This window comes from Vulpes vulpes, chromosome 8 (assembly GCF_048418805.1).
Source record: "Vulpes vulpes isolate BD-2025 chromosome 8, VulVul3, whole genome shotgun sequence".
NCBI lineage: Eukaryota > Metazoa > Chordata > Mammalia > Carnivora > Canidae > Vulpes > Vulpes vulpes.
The window spans coordinates 76715760-76736178 of NC_132787.1; the positions used below are offsets into that span (position 1 = coordinate 76715760).

General features: G+C 39.1%; 1 protein-coding gene and 1 pseudogene across 3 annotated transcripts in view; both read left to right on the forward strand.

Annotated features, from left to right (window-relative positions):
• The window catches only part of NPHP1 (nephrocystin 1), a 59690-nt gene extending 43522 nt beyond the window's left edge, over positions 1 to 16168 (forward strand). For all 3 annotated transcript variants that reach the window (XM_025994342.2, XM_025994344.2, XM_072767164.1), the window contains 4 exons: positions 6675 to 6787; positions 10304 to 10377; positions 14043 to 14087; positions 15697 to 16168. In XM_025994342.2, the coding sequence (XP_025850127.1) occupies positions 6675 to 6787; positions 10304 to 10377; positions 14043 to 14087; positions 15697 to 15969 (505 nt within the window). In that variant the 3' untranslated portion in view covers positions 15970 to 16168. The remainder of the gene's footprint in view (positions 1 to 6674; positions 6788 to 10303; positions 10378 to 14042; positions 14088 to 15696) is intronic.
• Positions 1554 to 2575, forward strand: LOC112916791 (L-lactate dehydrogenase B chain-like; annotated as a pseudogene).
• Positions 16169 to 20419: the final 4251 nt, after the last annotated feature.

Below are 20419 nucleotides of genomic sequence, written 5' to 3' on the forward strand. Positions count from 1 at the left end.
TGATTTGGCCGAAGGTATGCTCTTAAACCCCTGAAAGGCTCTGAATTTTGACGACTCTCAGTGTATTAGTTCAGCACAGATACCAAGAAATACTGGTCTGTAGAAGTAGGCTATGTGTATGTGTATAAATTTGCTATAAACTTGTTTATTTGTCTTTGCTTTTTTGATGTATCCTAGCTTGCTTTTTCTCTTTCACTTCCATTGTATTATTTCTAAAAATAAATGAGGTAATAGTGTTAGTAGCCTGGGGCCCATGATTACATGATTCTGTTCATTGCACTTCTGCCATCAGAGTTTGCTGGTGTATCTGTGAGTTCAGAAAGATGTATATTTTTACTTCTTCAGCATAGCCTATCTCAGTAGCTCAGAGCTTTCTGGTCTTCTTGAGTTTGGGAAAATCAGAAGATTTCCCTAAAGAAAACTAATAAAGTGCAGCTGTACTGCCTCATGTTATGGGGATGTGCCAGAAGGAAAGGAGTGCCTACACTGTGGGAGGAACGAAGGCCTCTACCACAGGCTGGCAGTGATGCCAGCCAGATAGAGCAGGCGGGTCCATGAGAGGTGAGGAAAAAATGAAAGGAAGGTTACACCCCTTCCTCTAGCAAAATCAATGGCTGTTCTTCAGCATGAGACATGGTTTGGGCATGCAGCTGAAACACTGCCCAAATGAGCCATAGACCAGAGGACAGGATGTGGAACAAGCCTTAGGAATTGCAGCTAAACACCAAGAAGGCATGTGGCAGCATCAAGGCAGCTTATATGGTCCTCTGCAACCAGTCTTTGAAATCCAGATCAGACACAAGACTAGCATTGTAGCCGGATTAGAAAACAATGATTTCTAACTTTGTGTACCAAATGCCATATATGAATGGAAGAGAACCTGTCTTGCATTTTTGGATATTTCTAGAAATGCAAGAGGTGATTAGGAAGTGGTCAAGGATACTTACTAAATTCCATGAACCTACCCCTGGGGTATCCATTGCTCCTCCACCACCATTGGCATTACATTCATTCTATTTACTTCCAACAGGCTGGAAACCTGAACTCTACCTCTGTGACTAATGTTCCCTTCTAAAATACTTATTCTAGAAATTAAAGTAAAGGATTAATTTACAAAAGTTAAAGTCTCTCGGGCCCCCTGGGTGGCTCAGTGGTTTAGCGCTGCCTTCAGTCCAGGGTGTGATCCTGGAGACCCGGGATCGGGATCGAGTCCCTCATCGGGCTCCCTGTGTGGAGCCTGCTTCTCCCTCTCCCTGTGTCTCTAACTCTCTCTCTGTCTCTCTGTGTCTCTCATGAATAAGTAAATAAAATCTTTAAAAAAAAAAGTCTCTTTTTAAACTTTTGGTGGTTTTTCTTAGCCCAAAGATATTTGCCTCCTTGATAAAGGACATTGTTTGCAAGGTTTTCAAGATTTCTTATGTTTAGAAAATGTATATTTAAAATGATTCAAGAGCTCTCTCCTTGCGGATCCTGCGCCGGAGGAGATGCGCGCAGTTAACCTGGTCTCCTTAGCGCGACCCTTACAGCTGCTGGTCTCGGGGCACAAAGGCAACTCTTAAGGAAAAACTGATTGTACCAGTTGCAGAAGAAGAGGCTGCAATCCCAAACAATAAGATCACTGTAGTGGGTGTTGGACAAGTTGGTATGGCATGTGCCATCAGCATTCTGGGAAAGTCTCTGGCTGATGAACTTGCCCTTGTGGATGTTTTAGAAGATAAACTCAAAGGAGAAGTGATGGATCTACAGCATGGGAGCTTATTTCTACAGACACCTAAAATTGTGGCAGATAAAGATTACTCTGTGACTGCCAATTCTAAGATTGTGGTGGTGACTGCAGGAGTCCTCCAGCAGGAGGGAGAGAGCCACCTCAATCTGGTGCAAAGGAATGTTAATGTCTTCAAATTCATTATTCCTCAGATAGTCAAGTACAGTCCTGATTGTATCATAATTGTGGTTTCCAACCCAGTGGAAATCTTACATATGTTACCTGGAAACTAAGTAGACTACCCAAGCAACGTGTCATTGGAAGTGGGTGTAATCTGGATTCTGCTAGATTTTGCTATCTTATGGCTGAAAAACTTGGCATTCATCCCAGCAGCTGCCATGGATAGATTTTGGGAGAACATGGCGACTCAAGTGTGGCTGTGTGGAGTGGAGTGAATGTGGCAGGTGTTTCTCTTCAGGAACTGAATCCAGAAATGGGAACAGACAACGACACTGAAAATTAGAAGGAAGTACATAAGATGGTGGTTGAAAGTCATCAAGCTAAAAGGATATACCAACTGGGCTATTGGATTAAGTGTGGCTGATCTCATTGAATCCCCGTTGAAAAATCTCTCCAGGATTCATCCAGTGTCAACAATGGTGAAGGGCATGTATGGTATTGAGAACGAAGTCTTCCTGAGTCTTCCGTGTATTCTGAACACTCAGGGCTTAACCAGTGTGATCAATCAGAAACTGAAGGATGATGAGGTTGCCCAGCTCAAGAAAAGTGCAGATACCTTGTGGGATATCCAGAAAGACCTAAAAGATCTGTGACTTCTGGCTTCTAGACTGTAGAAATTTAAAACCATGATGTGATTAACTGTGAGCCTTTAGTTTTTCATCCATATACATGGATCACAGTTTGTTTTTATCCTCCTAAATATGTGAATCTGGGCTCACAGAATCAAAGCCCATGCTTGGTTTAATGCTTGCAATATGAGCCTTGAACAAATAAAATTAACTACTGGAAAAAAATAAAAATAAAAATAAAAATAAAAATAAAAAATAAAATGATTCAAGACATTTCCTTGAGTATCTTTTAACTTAGCTCTTATGCTCAATATATCCCAGTAGGCAGTAGGCACTTAGTGTGTGTCATGTGAGGATTTTAAAGCACCCACTTGTCATATTTCAGATTATTATTTTTGAAATAATATTGAAATTTTATTTCTATTTTTATAAATATTTTCTCTTTGATGCTATTGTATATGAAATTGGTTTTAATTTCTTTTCAAACTGTTCATTGTTAATGTATAGAAACATGACTAATTTTTTAAAAAGATTTTATTTATTCATGAGAGACACAGAGAGAGAGGGGGGCAGAGATACAGGCAGAGGGAAAAGCAGGCTCCCCACAAGGAGCCCAATATGGGACTCGATCCCGGGACTCCAGGAGCAAGCTCTGGGCCGAAGGCAGGCGCTCAACCGCTCAGACACCCAGGTGTCTCTGTGACTAATTTTTGTATGCTGATTTTATATGCTACAACTTTGTTGAATTTGTCTATTTAAACTGTTTTTTTGTGGAAGCTTTAGGGTTTTCTACATATAAGACCATGTTGTCTGTGAACAGAGATAATTTTTCTTGTCTTTTCCAATTTGGATGCCTTTTGCTCCTTTTTCTTGCTTAGGGCTCTGGCTAGGACTTCTAGTACTATGTTGAACACAAATGGTGAAAACAGGCATCCTTGTCTTGTTTCTGATCTTAGAGAAAAAGGTTGTGGTCTTTCACCATTGAATATGATGTTAGCTGTGGGATTTTCATATATGGTCTTTATCATGTGGAAGTAGTTTTCTTCTATTCCTAGGATTGTTGAGTGTTTTTATTATGAAAATGTATTGAATTTTGTCAAATTCTTTTTTTTTTAAGATTTTATTTATTTATTCATGAGAGACAGGGAGAGAAGTAGAAACATAGGCAGAGGGAGAAGCAGGCTCCATGCAGGGAGCCCAATGTGGGACTTGATTCCGGGACTCTGGAATCACACCCTGAGCCAAAGGCAGACACTCAACCTGCTGAGCAATGCAGGAATCCCTCAAATTCTTTTTCAGCATCAGTTGAGAAGATCCTATGGGTTTTTTTTTCCTTCATTCTGTTAATGTAGTATATCACGTGGATTTTTCTAATGTTGAACCATCCTTGCATTCTAGGAATAAATCCCACTTGTTCATAGTGTATAAACCTTTTAATGTGCTGTGGAATTCTGTCTGATAGTTTCTGTTGAGGATTTTTGCATCTATATTCATCAGGCATATTGATCTGTAGTTTTGTGTGTCTTTGGCTTCAATAACAGGATAATGCTGGTCTTAGAGAATGATTGTGGAAGTAATCCTTCCTTTTCAATTTTATGGAAGAGTTTGAAAAGGATATATATTAATTTTTTAGATATTTGATAGAATTTACCAGTGAAGCCATCTGGCCCTGGCGTTTTATTCATTGGAAAGTCTTTGATTATTGATTCAATCTCCTTACTAGTTATGTCTATTCAGATTTTCTATTTATTCCTGATTCAGCCTTGGTAGGTTGTGTGTTTCTAGGAATTTGTCCATTTCATCTAGATTATCCAACCTGTGGATATACAATTATTCATAGTTCTGTCTGCAATCCTTTTTGTATTTTTGTAAAATGAGTAGTAGCATCTCTCTTCATTTCTGATTTTATAACTTGAATCTTTTCTCTTTTCTCTTAGTCCTCTAGCTAACAGTATTGATTTTGTTGATCTTTGCAAAGAACCAACTTTTGCTTTCATTGATTTTGTATGTTGTTTTCTGTTATTTTGCTCATCCCTGCTCTACTCTTTATTGTTTCTTTCCTTTTGCTATATTTAGGTTCATTTGTTTTTTTTCTTTCCTAGTTCCTTAAGATTCAAAGTTAGGTGGTTGATTTGAGATCTTTCTTCTTTATTAATGTAAGCATTTATAGCTATAAACTATTCCTTAGCAGTGCTTTCACTGTATTCCATGAGTTTTGGTATGTTATGCTTTCATTTTACTTGTCTCCAGATATTTTCTAATTTTCCTTATGAGTTCCTCTTTGAGCCATTGATTGCTTAAGAGTGTGATGTTTAATCTCTACTTATTTGTGAATTTTCTATTTTTTCTTCTGTTGATTTCTAATTTCATTCACTTGTGATCAAAAAATATACTTTGTATGAGTTTAGTCTTTTAAATTATTAAGACTGGTGTTGTAGCCTAATATATGATCTATCCTGGAAAATATCCCATGCACACTTGAGAAAAATGTGTATTCTGCTCTTAACTGAGTGAAGTGTTCTGTATATTTCTTTAGTTACAGTTGGTCTACAGTCTTCTATTACCTTATTTATTTTTTGTCTGGTTGTTCTTTATTAAAAGTGGTGTATTAGATTCTCCTACTATGATTGTAGATCTGTGTATTTCTCTCTTCAGTTTTGTTGATGTTTGCTTCATATACTTAGTATCTCTAATATTTGTTGTGTATGTTATAATCTTTATATCTTCTTGGTGCATTGACCCTTTTATCATTATATAATATCTTTCTTTGTCTTTTTAACACTTTTTTTTTTTAAAGTCTGTTTTGTCTGCTATTAAGATAGCCACCCCTGCTCTCTTTTGTTTACTATTTGCATGGAGTATCTTTGTCTGTCCTTTCATTTTCAACCCATGAGTGTCCATAAATCTAAAGTGAGTCTCTTGTATATAGAATATAGTTAGATCCTATTTTTTCTGCTCATTCTGTATCTTTTGACTGGGGAGTTTAATCCTTTTATTTTTAAAGTAATCACTGATAGGGAATGTTTAGTACTGCCATTTTATAATTTGTTTTCTGTACATCTTCTGGGGGACTTTTCTATGCCTCATTTCCTCCCTTAATGCCTTCCTTTATTTTTATTTATTTTTATTTTTTTTTTTTGTTTGACTAATTTTTTTGTAGTGGCACATTTTGATTCCTTTTTCATTTCCTTTGTGTATATTCTATAGATTTTTTTCTTTGTGGTTATCATGGGGATTCCATATAACATCTTAAAGTTATAGGAATCCATTTTAAACTGATACAAACTTACCATCAATATTGAATTTTTTTTTGTTTTTTAAATTTTTTTTTTTTAATTTTTTTTTATTTATTTATGATAGTCACAGAGAGATAGAGAGAGAGGCAGAGACACAGGCAGAGGGAGAAGCAGGCTCCATGCACCGGGAGCCCGACGTGGGATTCGATCCCGGGTCTCCAGGATCGCGCCCTGGGCCAAAGGCAGGCGCCAAACCGCTGCGCCACCCAGGGATCCCTTTTTTTTGTTTTTTGAGCCCTTACTATGGACCCGACATTACATTAAGTACTTCACACTTACCTCAATTTAATCCTTTTAGTAAGCTTCTGAAACAGAGGTATTACTCTCTGTATTCTAAAATGAGGAAACCAAAACAAAAGGACAATAATTAACCCTAAGCCACATAGCTAGGAAGAAGAAAAGTCAGAATTCAGTCCAGGTCTGCCACACCCCTCCCACATTCCACCAGGCACCATGGAACAGTCTGAACTGCTCTGTGTCCTTTTTCATTCATCATATCAGGAGGAGTGGCTACAGGCTTTGTCAAAACTGGTAGCTGACTAATCCCCTTCTTCCCCAAACACGTAATTGGTGACTTTTCTTCTCTACTTAACATATAACATGGGTGAATGCCCTAAAATGGAAACACAAGAATGGCAAAACAGAGTTCAGATTTGAAAGTGTACACATAGAAATAGTAGTTTTCTGAGGCTTACTATAGGCAACTTATAGTGGGAATTTTCTTTAAAACTGTTTAAACTTTTTTCCAATAATGAAGCAAAACTTGAAACTGTTCATTAAAGTAGTAAGTATATATTTAAAAAAACACTGTAGGTGAGATTGTAGGGAATTGTTTAATGAATACATATTTTTCTTCTTTAACAGTTTACTGCCAGAAACATTAATTGGAAGTATGTGTACTATTCATTTGTTGATATTTTATCGCCAAATTCTTGGAGATGTCCTCCTGAAAGACAGGATGAGCATGCAAAGTGCTGGTAAGAGTCTTTGCAATTTCCTTATATATAGTAATGCATCATGTTTGAGTAAATGTAACCTACGCCAGCCTTTATCTTCTGCTTCTGAAGGTAACATTTGGAATAAAATATTTATTTTTTGGAATAAAATATTTAGAATAGCATCAGTGTCAATAAATTACCTCGAGGGACGCCTGGGTGGCTCAGCAGTTGAGTGTCTGCCTTTGACTCAGGTTGTGGTTCTGGAGTCCCAGGATTGAGTCCCACATGAGCCTGCTTCTCCCTCTGCCTATGACTCTGCCTCTTTCTCTATGTCTCTCATGAATAAATAAATAAAATATTTTAAAGTAAATAAATAAACTACCTCGTTGCACAGTATTGTACCCCATTGTACACCTGTATATATATATATCCTGTGTGAGCTCAATATATATTCAGTTCTTTACAATATGCATATTTTTACATTACAAATTATGGAGATTCGAGATCCTAAAACTCAGACATAATCATATTTCCCCTCGGTGTCTTGAATAATATGTTTATACCACATGTTTGGTATGTACATCATCTTTTTGGGAAGAGACCAAAATCACCCAAAATAACTGATTCTTAATGTGTGAAGTTAAATGTCAACAGATTAGTTAAAATTAAATACAGATAAAAGGTACTCCAGTGTTCTATTTTTATTCTTGTAACTTCTTTGTAAGCTTGAAACTTTTTCCAAGTAAATTGTTAAAAAATAATTTTAAAAAATCAATGAGTTATCACACATGATTAAACTTGCAAAGAGATATACATATGTTATAAGAATTGCCTTTAGGGGTGCCTGGGTAGCTCAATAGGTTAAGCATCCAACTCTTGCATTCAGGTCAGGTCATGATCTCAGGGTCCTAAGATTGAGCCCCATGTTGGGCTCTGTGCTCAGCATGGAGTCTGCTTGTCCTTCTCCCTCTGCTTTTCCCTTCTCCCCTACCCTCTGTAATAAATAACTAAAATCTTAAAAAAAAAAATTACCTCTAAAAATAGTTTAATTTTAATGAATAGTCTTTGAATTCAGTAAATTAGAAAGCAGATATGTATAGAGTGCTTCCTATATGCCAAGCATGTAGTAGGCCCAGTGACAGTTGTAACAGATACATCCTCACCCTGGTGGCGTGACAGACTTCAAACACAAGATTATATAAATAATCCTTTTCAACCTTATAAAATAAGTATTTTAAAGGAAGAAAGCCAACATGAACATACACTAGGAAGACCTGAGGGAAGTCTCTAGGCAAGTAATATTTAAGATAAGACCTGAGAGAGGAGTTTAAGATATGGAGGAAGAGCCTATCTGAGCAGAGCGGCCAGTGTATCTGAAGACCCAAGGCAAAACAACCCAAGTATGTTGGAGGGATTACAGTTGAAAGCAGGCCAGTGTGGCTGAAACAGAGTGAGTAGGACCAAGAGCCCTATGATGGCTTAGCAATTGTGGACAAGTAGAATTCATGGTTAGACAGGAGTCCTTTCCCAGGACTTAAGAGAGAGAAATGGAACTCTACAACAGGGAGGTACCACCATTTCTCAAGGAACAATTATAACTCCAAGGGAAGGACACTTTGAACTTTTTCATCATCGCTTGCCTTTGAATTTATTTCAGTAACTCGAAAGAAACTTCATGACTGATAAGACTGCTTAGAGGGTTATTAGCTTTCCTGTTGGGAAGGAGGTTACTCAGAACCAATTTCATCATTTGAATCTGACCATCAGAATAACCCTGATAAGACCTAGAGGAAGGATTTTTCTCTACTGAGGATGCAAGGTGGCAAAATATATTGCCCATGTCATTTTAAGAGTGTCCTTTCTGGTGTGCTTCTTTGCAAAGGTGTCTCATGTGCCATTATTTATTGTGAAATATCAGTATTCTCCTACACAGTATTTAGGACTATGGCTAGAAATCTCAACTCCTGATTCCTTTCATTTTCATCCACCACCATCCATTGACCCCAAACAGCAGTTCCGGGGTCCTTTCTGACTCCAGGACTGGAGTCAGTTCCTGAGCAGCTTGTACCGTGTCTCCTGTCCCCCGGCACTTACTGGTTCCAGCTCAGCAGGAATTCTAGTATATTTGATATTCAGTGTTATATTAGTTTCAGGTGTACATATAGTGATTCAACAATTTTATACATTACTCAGTCCTCTTCACGATAAGTGTGCTTTTCATCCCCTTCATCTATTTCACCCATCCCCCACGCACCTCCTCTCTGATAACTATCAATTTGTTCTCTATGGTTAAGAGTCTGTTTCTCATTTTGTCTCTTTTTCTTTGTCTGTTTGTTTTGTTTCTTAAATTCTACATATGATTGAAATCATATGTGATTTGTCTTTCTCTGAATTATTTTGCTTAGCATTTTACCTTCTAGATCCATCCATGTTATTGCAGATGGCAAGATTTCCTTCTTTTTATGGCTGAATAATAGTCCTCTGTGTATGTGTGTGTGTGTATCTCTTCTTTATCTATTCATAAGTCTGTGGATACTGGGCTGCTTCCATAATTTGGCTACTGTGAATGATGCTGCAATAAATATGGAGGCACATACATCTTTTCAGATTCTTTGGGTACATACCCAGTAGGGGAATTGCTGGATCATATGATAATTCCATTTTTAATTTTTTGAAGAACCTCCATGCTGTTTTCCACAGTGTCTGTGTCAATTTGAATTCCCACCAACAGTGCATGGGGGTTCCATTTTCTCCACATCCTTGCCAGTACTTGTTCCTTGTGCTTTTTATTTTAGCCATTGTGACAGGTATGAGGTGTTATCTCATTGTGGTTTGTGTTTCTTTTTTATTAGAGAGAGAGAGAGTGCAGGGGCAGGGAGGGGCAGAAGGAGAAGGAGAGAGAATCTTAAGCAGACTTCACACTCAGCTCGGAGCCCAATGCAGGGCTCAATCTCATGATCCTGAGATCATGATCTAGGCTGAAATCAAGAGTTGGATACTTAACCAACTGAGCCACTCAGGTGCTCCTGTCATTGTAGTTTTGATTTGTATGTCCCTGATGATTAGTTATATTGAGCATCTTTTCATGTGTCTGTTGACCATCTGTATGTCTTCTTTGGAGAAATGTTTGTTTATGTCTTTTGCCCATTTTTTAATTGGGGTATTTGGTTTTTTGGTGTTGAGTTGTACTTCTCTAGTTACTTTTACCATACTTCAGTTATGTCATAAGGAGGAAAGAGAGGTTGGAAAACAGCAAAGAAAGCAGAACAAAATTTTCTAGTTTTATTCTGTTCAGAGCCACTTTACTTTCACCCTAAAAGCTCTGTCTACTTGGTACAAGACTCATTTCATAACTCCCTGGAGTATGAATTTAGGGGTGGATGGAGATTGAGCAGACAGTTTTGAGCCATCCTAGAAGTTAAAATGTATAGAATGTGTTATCAACAAATCATGTAGCATAATAATTTTTGTCTGAATGAATGTTTTTACTTCTGTTGCAGTCAAATACATTGGATGAAGTTTATATAAAATCCTTTTTGTTCTTTTGTATTTCAGATTTAATTAGTAACCCAGTGTTGGCCACCTTCCCCAAGCTCTTGGAGCAGCCTGACATGATGGATGCACTCAGGGTGGGTAGCACACATCATGATAGAAACCTGATGGGTTCTGAAAACAATTGAACATACCATGTTAGTGAGTTCTGACACCTGCTCTAGCGTTGGTTTGATTGTTTTTCCAATTTGGACAGTGTCTCCCAACCCCTGTACATTGTCTAGTTAACTTGGTCTCATCCTTTCTTCCTTAGTATGAATACTATTTCCCAGGGCTGCTTCCCCTGACCCAATAAGCAGATGGAGTATCTGCTATGTATGCTATTGCAATCTCTTTCCTATTCTTTATTCCTTGACTTAAGATGGCCACTGATTGTATCCTAAGCAAAAATCCAAAATGGTTTGTTAGATAAATAGACTGAGCTTTCAGAGGAGAATCAGGGTACATATATCATTTTTTTGAAGATTTTATTTATTTATTCATGAGAGACACAGAAAAAGAGTGAGAGAAAGAGAGAGAGAGAGAGAGAGAGAGAGTGAGAGGCAGAGACACAGGCAGAGGGAGAAGCAGGCTCCATGCAGGGATCCCGATGCAGGACTCAATCCTGTGACTCCAGGATCATGCCCTGGGCCGAAGGCAGGCGCTAAACCACTGAGCCACCCAGGTGTCCCTATCAGTTTTGTTTTAATTCAACATATACTATCTGCTTATATGAAATTGCAACTGGGTATTAGTTTGAACCCTATAAAATCTCTAATTTTTAGCCATTTTGTGACTTTCAAAATGTCAGTTTCATAAAGTTTAGCTTAATATATCAGTCAACAAATATTACGAGTCCATTATGGCTTCAAGGCAGTACTCTGATAACATGGTAAGTGCCACTGGGGATGTATAATCCAGGACCTTGAATATTTAAAGAGGGCAGCAAATGAAGATAAGTGTTTTTCACAAGAGGTTCTTGGTGAGAAAGACCTAATAAAAAGTTGGGGCCAAATCAAATTTTGATGTGCTGAGATGAAAGGGAGGACATTACAGGTAGAAGGATCACCATGAACCGATGTTTTGAAGCAGAAAGGAATAGCGAGTAATAGAAGAGCAAAGGATCCACTTTGGCGTGTAGAACGTCATACGCAGTTGGGCAGAGTTGATCTGATTCTCACATTGCCAGTGAAGAGTATATGGTAGGTGGTGGGTAATCTGTACAGGGTTCTGCTTTAGGAAAGCTCCTGACACACAGGTAGAAAAGTACATGTGCAGAAGGGAGGTGAGCTATGCTAGGAGGTGATTGCTATCTATAAGGATAGAGGTCCAGTGGGCCTGACAGAAATGGAAGGAGGAAGTAATCACCTACAAAGATTTTTTTAGACTTGAAAGCTGATTTCATGTAATGGTTTGGCTAGGTTTGGGGTGTCAACAGTAACAATGAAGTTTTCTGCAAAAAAGACTTAATGGCATATGATTATCCATAATTTCAGACAAGTTCATATGGCACTCACATTAGATAATGCAGAATTTTTCTTTTTTCCCCTATAAAGTCACTAGTATCATGTTTATTCATTATACAGAACACAGGTCCATTGATTCATTCGACAAATAGTTTACGAGACCTCACTGTGGCTAAGGCACTGTGTAGGGCACTGGCATATTTCTCTAGGTGTGTAGCAGTCATAGAGTCTGGGCATTGGAGTTAGGACAGAACCTTAGGGCTAACCTAGTTTAAATTCCACATTTCCTGATGAGCAGATAGCCCAGAGAAGTGCACTACAGGTCTGCTCTGGGTATGTCTAGATATGCCACAGGCTCAAGAAAAGGCGTGTAGATAAAGTTGATCAGATACATTATTAAAGTGAAAAAAATTTGAGTTGTAGTTAAGTGTATTTAAATATATATATTTACATTTATATATCTGCCTGTAAAAATAACTGGAAGAATATACTCTAGAAAGATAATACATAGGATTACCTCTGGATCATGAGTTATTTTGTTTACCTGTATTCTCTTAACTTTTCCAAAATTAATTATTTGTACAATAAATAATAAAAATTAAAAAGAGTGCTTTATTTGTACTCTTGAGCCTTCTTTCATGGCATACCGTGTTACTTAGGGTAAGCCAGCCTGGGCAGTGGTAGCTAATACAGGTTGATTTCTCACTCATGGCACCTACCCAGCATGGATCAATGTAAGACTCTGCTCCATAGTCACCCAAGGACGCAGGCTGGTGGAGGTTCCACTTTCTTACAGCATCATCTGGAACAAGTGGCTTCCTCTATTGCCAGTTGCATCTGCAGGAAAAGAGAGAATAGAGGATTGTCCTTGGGCTTTCCACTGCCTTTGCCCTAAAGTGGCATAAGCCATTTCTACTCACGTTTCAATGACCAGAACCAGTCACATGGCCCCACTTAACTTCAAGGGAGCTGGGAGATGGAGTCTTCTGTTTGCTCCAGAAGGAAGAAAGAAACGGATCTTAGTGTATAGTAGTAAACACCCCCCCCGACACACACACACACACACACACACACACACATACTGTTCACCACTGAGTTACTGTGAGACACCTTACTGCTTGCTGGTAGCTCAGTGAAAAATGAAGTGGGACCTTGACACAACTAAGAAACAATGGACAAATTTTACTCAATGTTAAGTCTAACGTTGCTAACTGATAGTTATGTGAAGCCAGGTACCTTTTAAAGTTTATATCATGAAGTGTGTGAGCCTTCTAGCGTCAACTTAGCTAAGTTTAGTTTGTTGGTGGTGTTTTAATAATAGCACCTGACCTGTTTAGTAAAGCACCCTGCCTCTCTAAGGGTCCTCTTCAAACTCTCCAGGACCCACAAGTACAGCAGTCAATAGGATAGTGGACCACAGTCTCATCAGGTAGTTCTTTCATGGTAATAACTGACCATTCATCGTAATAGATTACGGTAAATATGACCGTCCAAGACATGGCTCATTAGAGGAACAGTCTGTAGTCTCTCGATAGGAAACTTCTCCTTCATTTCATGGAGAATCTTATTCTTGGTGCCATATGTCATATTCACCCCCAGGCCTCCCAACTGAGACAAGAGCTGATGCTTTCATGGAATCCATGAAATCAGGCACAACAGGAGAATACCCACAACTGGGCACCAAATGGAGGCCTAGAGGAAGCAACTGGGAGAATGGGCACATCCCTCCTTGCTCATTGTTTGCTCAGAACTGATGCTGAAAAAGTCTTCAGTTCGTATTTCTGTGGGATTAATTGGACTTTGGGAGGTTTTTTTTATTTCTTTAAAGAAGCTTGTGTGAAGCTTTGTGGACAGATGGGGATATTTACTTGCAAAGCTATACTTCCTTTTATCTCCCTCTGACCCCTGTCATCATCATGGCAGACAGAATTGCAAAGAAGTATGGTATTTGGTAGAGTTCTCTATGTTCATTATCATCTGACTTTAAAACCTTAATGGTACTTTACTGTTCAGGTGCAATGTTTATGCATTTTGCAAGAATGTGTTAGTGTTTCACTGATTCTGTTCTTAAATTAGTTTCGACTTCTAAGAATCATGATGCTTCTAAGGCAACTTTCACGGCCCATTTAGTCTGGTTCTGGGTTGTTAGCACTTGGTACCTATAGATTCACTTATACATGTAGGGCCCGTACAGGTTTTTTAGCCCTATCCATACGTTAAATTACCATGAAGTCACAGAAGTGTGGCAAAGGCTTGTGAATACTAGGATTAATATAACATATTGATTTGCTTTTTAGAGTTCCTGGGCTGAGAAAGAAAGCACATTAAAAAGATCAGAGAAGGTAATGCGGTTTTCCACACTGAACTGAATGTTTGCAGAGCTCACGGCTTGCTTACACATGCTAATAATGCTTCTGTCTTAGCCAAAGTAGCCATAGTCCTAGTCTCTCTTAACCAGTTAAACTGTGTCATCATGGTTGCAAAGACATGTTCCAAGAAGGGTATGGTTGAGTGATTTCCAATGTGAAAAGAAATAATTGATCAAAACAATTGTTTCAGATCACTGAATGTTATTTGAGGAGAAGTTTCTAAACAAAGTCTCCAGTTGGCTATCAAATTTCTCTTAAAGAAAGGTTCCTCTGGCTCTCAAAGTCCATATCATTTAAGGAGAAGGAAAAAGAAAATTGGCCTAACCAGTCTAATACATTGAAAAAATGCATGGCTCATGCTTACATTACCATGGACGCTTGGTGATTACCAAACAGCTTGTATTAATCAGTGAGTAATGGCTTCACTGCTCTAATCCAGGGTTGACAAACTTCTCGTGTGAAGAGCCACATAGAAAATTTTTTTGGATTTGTAGGCAGTAAGGTCTCTAATACAATACTCTACTCTGCCAGTGTAGTCCAAAAGCAGCTGCAGACTTCTGTAAACTCTGAGCATGGCTGAATTTTTGTAAAACTTTACTTATAAAAATAAGTAGTAGGCCACATTTGACTCATGGTCCATGGTTTTTGGATTTCAAGTCTAAAGTGTTAATTAACTACAAGGAACATAGGAGAACAAACCAAAACTCCTAAAAATTTTAAGAAACATAAACTGTATTATACATAATATATGTGTATATACATACACACAGACACAGACACTATATGTTGTAAAAGTGTGTTGTAACCTTATTTGAGCTTCCATTTGACCAGTACTGTTTACACTTGACCTTTGCTAAAACTGGCAGGTGTACTGCTTTTCTAGGACAGCAGTGAACAACGTGCTGGGTCTCAGGCCTGTAGAAATTGCCCCCCCGCCACACATGGTTGCTTGGAAGGGTGGTATCTATGTGTAGATCTGCTGTGTATAAATATCTCTACCTTCAGACTGATGTGCTCCCCAGCCTGTCAGTGTCAGGGTTTGACTGGTTGTGTCCATACTGCAGTACCCTTGTTATCTGGAGAGGGTCTGCACACTTTTACTCCTAGGATCTCCTCTGGATTTCATGCCACCCTTCTCCTATAACAACTTGACATTGTCTCTGATAGGCTGTAATCTAATTAAGTGGATACAGCTGACTTCATATTGTGTTTTAGTTATGTTTACCTGGAACCACACCCTTGTCACCAGAATGAGATTTCAGCACCCCAATGTCCTTGATGGAATGTGTGAGATGCCCTCAGGGAAGCTCAGGAGACATGCTAGTCTTGAGTCTCTCCCAGACTCTCAAAGAGAACAACAGCTCAACTCTCCTCCAAGGTGACTCTTGCTTGCATCCACTTCAGAGAATTCTGTTTCCTGACTGAGTAGCTGGTTCAGAGTTAGTTACTTGCCAGACATTAATGACACCCTCCATCCCTACCCTTAGATAAGCTTTAGTTTACAGAGTTAATAGAATTTAACACTTAAAAGCTAATGATGTCATTTATTTCACATTCATTTGTGTTGCTGGTGTTTTCCCAGAGAGACAAAGAGTTCCTGAAGGCCATGTTTCTCCTGGTTTACCATGACTGTGTAGTCCCTCTTCTGCATTCCACACTCCTGCCCCCATTCAGGTGGGCAGAAGAAGAGACAGAGGCTGCCCGGTGGAAAGTAATTGCTGACTTCCTTAAGAAAAACCAAGAAAATGGGGGTGCCCTCCAAGCTTTGCTGTCACCAGATGGAGTCCATGAACCTTTTGACATTTCAGAGCAGACCTATGACTTGCTGGGTGAAATAAGAAAGAATGTAGCCTGAAGTGGTGGTCTCTGACCCTCAAGCTTCCCAGTGAATCTGATGGACCCTCCTTGATGACCTGAATAAAATGACAGAACCAAAGTAACTGTCACATTATCATTTAGGCTTTATTCTTTTTTGTACAGACTACATTCTATAAGAAATACCTACTTGATAATTTGAATATGTGTTAATACAATAAAATACATTTGATAAGGAATAGTGTTATTGAAATTTAGGGAAATTCTTTTTCAAAACCAACTAACTTATATTTAAGTTGACTGTATCCATAGATTCATATAAAAGCAAGATTTTATCAAAGCTAAATTTGCAATTATTCAGGCAAGTGAAAATACAAATAAACTATTGGGATGACATCAAAATAAAAAGCTTCTACACATTGGAGGAAACAAACTAAAAGGCAGCCTATTGAATGGGAGACAATATTTGCAAATGACATATCTGATAAAGGGTTAATATCCAAAACATATAAAGAATTGATATAACTCAATACCCAAAAAACAAATAATCCAGTTCAAAAGTGAGCAGAAGACATAAATAGACATTTCTCCAAAGAAGATATACAGATGGCCAACAGACACATGAAAAGATGCTCAGCATCACTCATCATCATGGAAAGGCAAATCAAAATGCAATGAGATATCACCTTATATCCATCAGAATGGCTAAAATCAAAAACACAAGAAACAAGTGTTGGTGAGGATGTGGATAAAGGGGAACCCTTGTGAACTATTGGTAGGAGTGCAAACTGGTATAGCCACTGTGGAAAACAGTATGGAGTTTCCTCAAAAAATTAAAAATAGAACTACCCTATAATTCAGTAATTTCACTACTGGGTATTTAACCCCAAAATACAAAAACTAATCCAAAGGGATATTTATACCTCTGTTTATAGCAACATTATTCACAATAGCTAAACTATGGAAGCAGCCCAAGTGTCCATCAATAGATGAGTGGATAAAGAAGATGTGGTATATATACAATGGAATATTTTTCAGCCATTGAAAAAATGAAATCTTGCCATTTGCAACAACATGGGTGGTACTAGAGAGTATCATGCTGAGGGAAATTGAGAAAGACAAATAATATGTGATCCCACTCATGTGTGGAATTTAAGAAGGCAAATGAGCAAAGGGAAAAAGACAAACCAAGAAACAGACTCTAGACTAAAGAAGAAAGTAATGGTTCCCAGGGAGAAAATAAGGTTAAGGTTAGGGATAGGGGAAATAGGGAATGGAAATTAAAGAGTGCACTTATCATGATGAAAAAAATAAAATGATTAAGAAAAAGAAAGTGAAAATACAATGCACAGAATGGGAGAAAATAATTGCAAACTATGTCTATTAAGAGCCTAGTATCTACAATGGAATATTACTCAGCCATTAGAAATGACAAATACCCGCCATTTGCTTCAACATGGATGGAACTGAGGGTATTATGCTGAGAGAAATAAGTCAATCAGAGAAGGACAAACATTATATGGTCTCATTCATTTGGGGAATATAAAAAATAGTGAAAGGGAATAAAGGGAAAAGGAGAAAAAATAAGTGGGAAATATCAGAAAGGGAAACAGAACATGAAAGACTCCTAACTCTGGGAAATGAACTAGGGGTGGTGGAAGGGGAGGTGGGTGGGGGTGGGGGTGGGGGTGACTGGGTGACGGGCACTGAGGTGGACACTGACGGGATGAGCACTGGGTGTTATTCTATATGTTGGCAAATTTAACACCAATAAAAAATTTATTTAAAAAAATAGCCTAGTATCTAGCATATATAAATGATCATTGCTAATAAAATTTGTGTTGTGAAAGGAAGGAGAAATCGGAGAAAATTGTCCTATTAATCATTTGATTCAATCTAGTATTTGAATGTACTTTATCTTAATTAGATATAAAAGTAGGATCTAGTTTTGCTTTTTCAAGTCCATATGTGTTCAGGGGGCGCCTGGGTGGCTCAGTTGGTTGAGCATCTGATTCTTGGTTTGGGCTTCGGTCCTGATCTCATGGGTTGTGGGATCAAGCCCCATGTCAGGCTCCATGCTTAACAGGGAATCTGCTTGAAGATTCTCTCCCTCAGCCCTTCCCCTGCTCTTACATGCCACACACTCGCTCTCTTCCTCTCTCTCTCTCAAATTAAATAAATCTCAAGTCCATATAAATGCTCTTTTAAAATAAACAAAAACCTTTCAGGCTTTGAGGAATGAGTTAACCCACCCCTATATCAAAGAACAAATGTTTTGTTGCATTTCAAATAAACTTGTGAGTGCTGGCGAATTGTCCCAAGCTTTCACTGTTAGTAGTAGTACAGCTCCCATTTATGAAGTGCCTACTGTGTGTATTCTTAACTAGGTTAATCCCCACAACTACTATGGGAAATAGATACTGGTTTGTTCCTGTATTGCTACTAAAGAAACAGGCCAAGCAGGATAAGCACTTTGTCCAAAGTCAAAGCCTGTAAGTAGCACAGCTAATATGGGAAGTAAAGCTACCACATAAAATGTTCTGCAACGTAAGATATTCCTCTCATCAGGACAAACGTTGAGGACTTGCATGTGCAAATAAAACATGAAAGGACCGTTTGAAGAAACACATGATCAATTAGAGTTTAATCTAAATAGCCAGAGAACCAATTGAGGTACTTTTTCTGGCCACATGCTGCCTTAGAAGAGGCATTTACTTTTAGAGATCCATCATATCATGAAACTCCTCAGCTTCATCTGAGCTTGCACCAAGCCCTTAATCTAAAGGCTACCTGGGCCTTCATCTCACAAAGTAACATGGTGTGACAGGGCTCCCAGCCTCAAATCTGACAAGGGAACTTGGCCTTGAAAAAGACATCTGCTGTATCTCCAAGAGCTGTTTTCTGGAGAATCTCTGTCTCCCCTCTGTGCCATGTGGGCAGCAGACACCATTCTTATGGCCATCATAAGATGAGGCAGCGGCCCCATCTCTTTCACAGGTGCTGCCTCCCCTTTCTCAGGGGCCATGGCCCTCCTTAGCTCCTGCTCCAAGGGAAAGGGGTTCCTGCCTTTCCAAATGGAGGTGGTGAGAGTGTAACCAGGACTTTTCCCCGTTCTGTCATAAGCTGCCTCATCTTAGGTCCCTGTAGTCTTGTCAGAAGATACCATGAAACCATGTCACTTGCCATTGTGAAGGTCATGTTTTGGTAGAATTTTTTTTTTTAAGATCTTATTTATTTGAGGAGAGAGAGTAAGCACAAAAACGAGGGAGAGCACAAGCAGGGAGAGAGGCAGAGGAAGAAGGGGAAGTAGGCTCCCCACTGGGCAGGGAGCCCAATGTGGGACTCTCAATCCCAGGCCATGATCCCAGGGCCTGACACTAGGACAGTGAAGGCAGACACTTAACCGGCTGAGTCACCCAGGCACACCTCTGTGGAATCTTTAATTCCCTATCCTACCTTTTTATTTATTTAATCACTTAGCTTAGTATTAAACCAGAGGTTGGGCATTTTGAATGAAAGAAAATATTGCTGGCGAATTCTTTTCAGCCAATGTGCACATGAAGAGAGCAAGCCTTCTTTAGAATGTGTTTTCAGACTGTCTTCTGTGGTCATTTGAAATGTGTCATGATTAACAAGTGGGAGCAACTTCATCGTCTCTGACACATGAGGAAAATATGGGAACATGAGAGAAAACAGTTTCAGAAATGATCAGGCCAAAAAGTGAGGCACTGAGGCACTTAGTCTAAGTGTAGGCAACAGTTCCTCAGGGGTGAGCATGTCTCTGCCATTGAGAGACTCCACATTGTCTCTTCAGTCAATGGAATCTTTTTAAAAAAAACAAAACAAAACAAAAAAACACTGAAACCTCCCTGGCTTTTTAAATGTCACTTTCTAGCTTCCAAAACAGGAAGAGGTTGTCAGGCAGCCAAAAACATCCTGGAAATGAGTCCTAGGGTCTGTTTCAGGGAGCGTGACTTGGCAACACTGAATTAATTGTGAGAGCCTTGGTGGGGGAGCAGCAACAGGGGGATTAGCAGACCTTTGCCCAGTGACCCATATGTGCTGTGAGGCCACGGGGACTCCCCATATCAGAACCACTGTGGTTCAGGGGCAGGGCAAGGAGGGGCTTTAAAACTGGAAACTACATGGCCCTCTCTTCCCCAACATCCCAGCCTCTTATGAATGTTTGAGGGTCATATCCATCAGATCTGCTGGAGGTGAAAAATGTGATTCCCTTGTCTGCATGTGTGGGCTGGATGGTGAGGGGACAGAGCCTGGAACAGAGTGGGTATGATCTCAGTCTTGAGTGGTTTTTACGGTGTGAGGTTTGAAGCCAGAACAACTCACAAGGATCCATTTGAAATACACCACACACAAACAGAGCAGGTTTAACTTGCCAACCCAGTAGCATCTGGGAAACCCATCAGTAAAGGGAACTGGAAGTGTCCTCTACCAGCTGAGGGCTTTGTCAGTTTGCAGCATTATAGGAT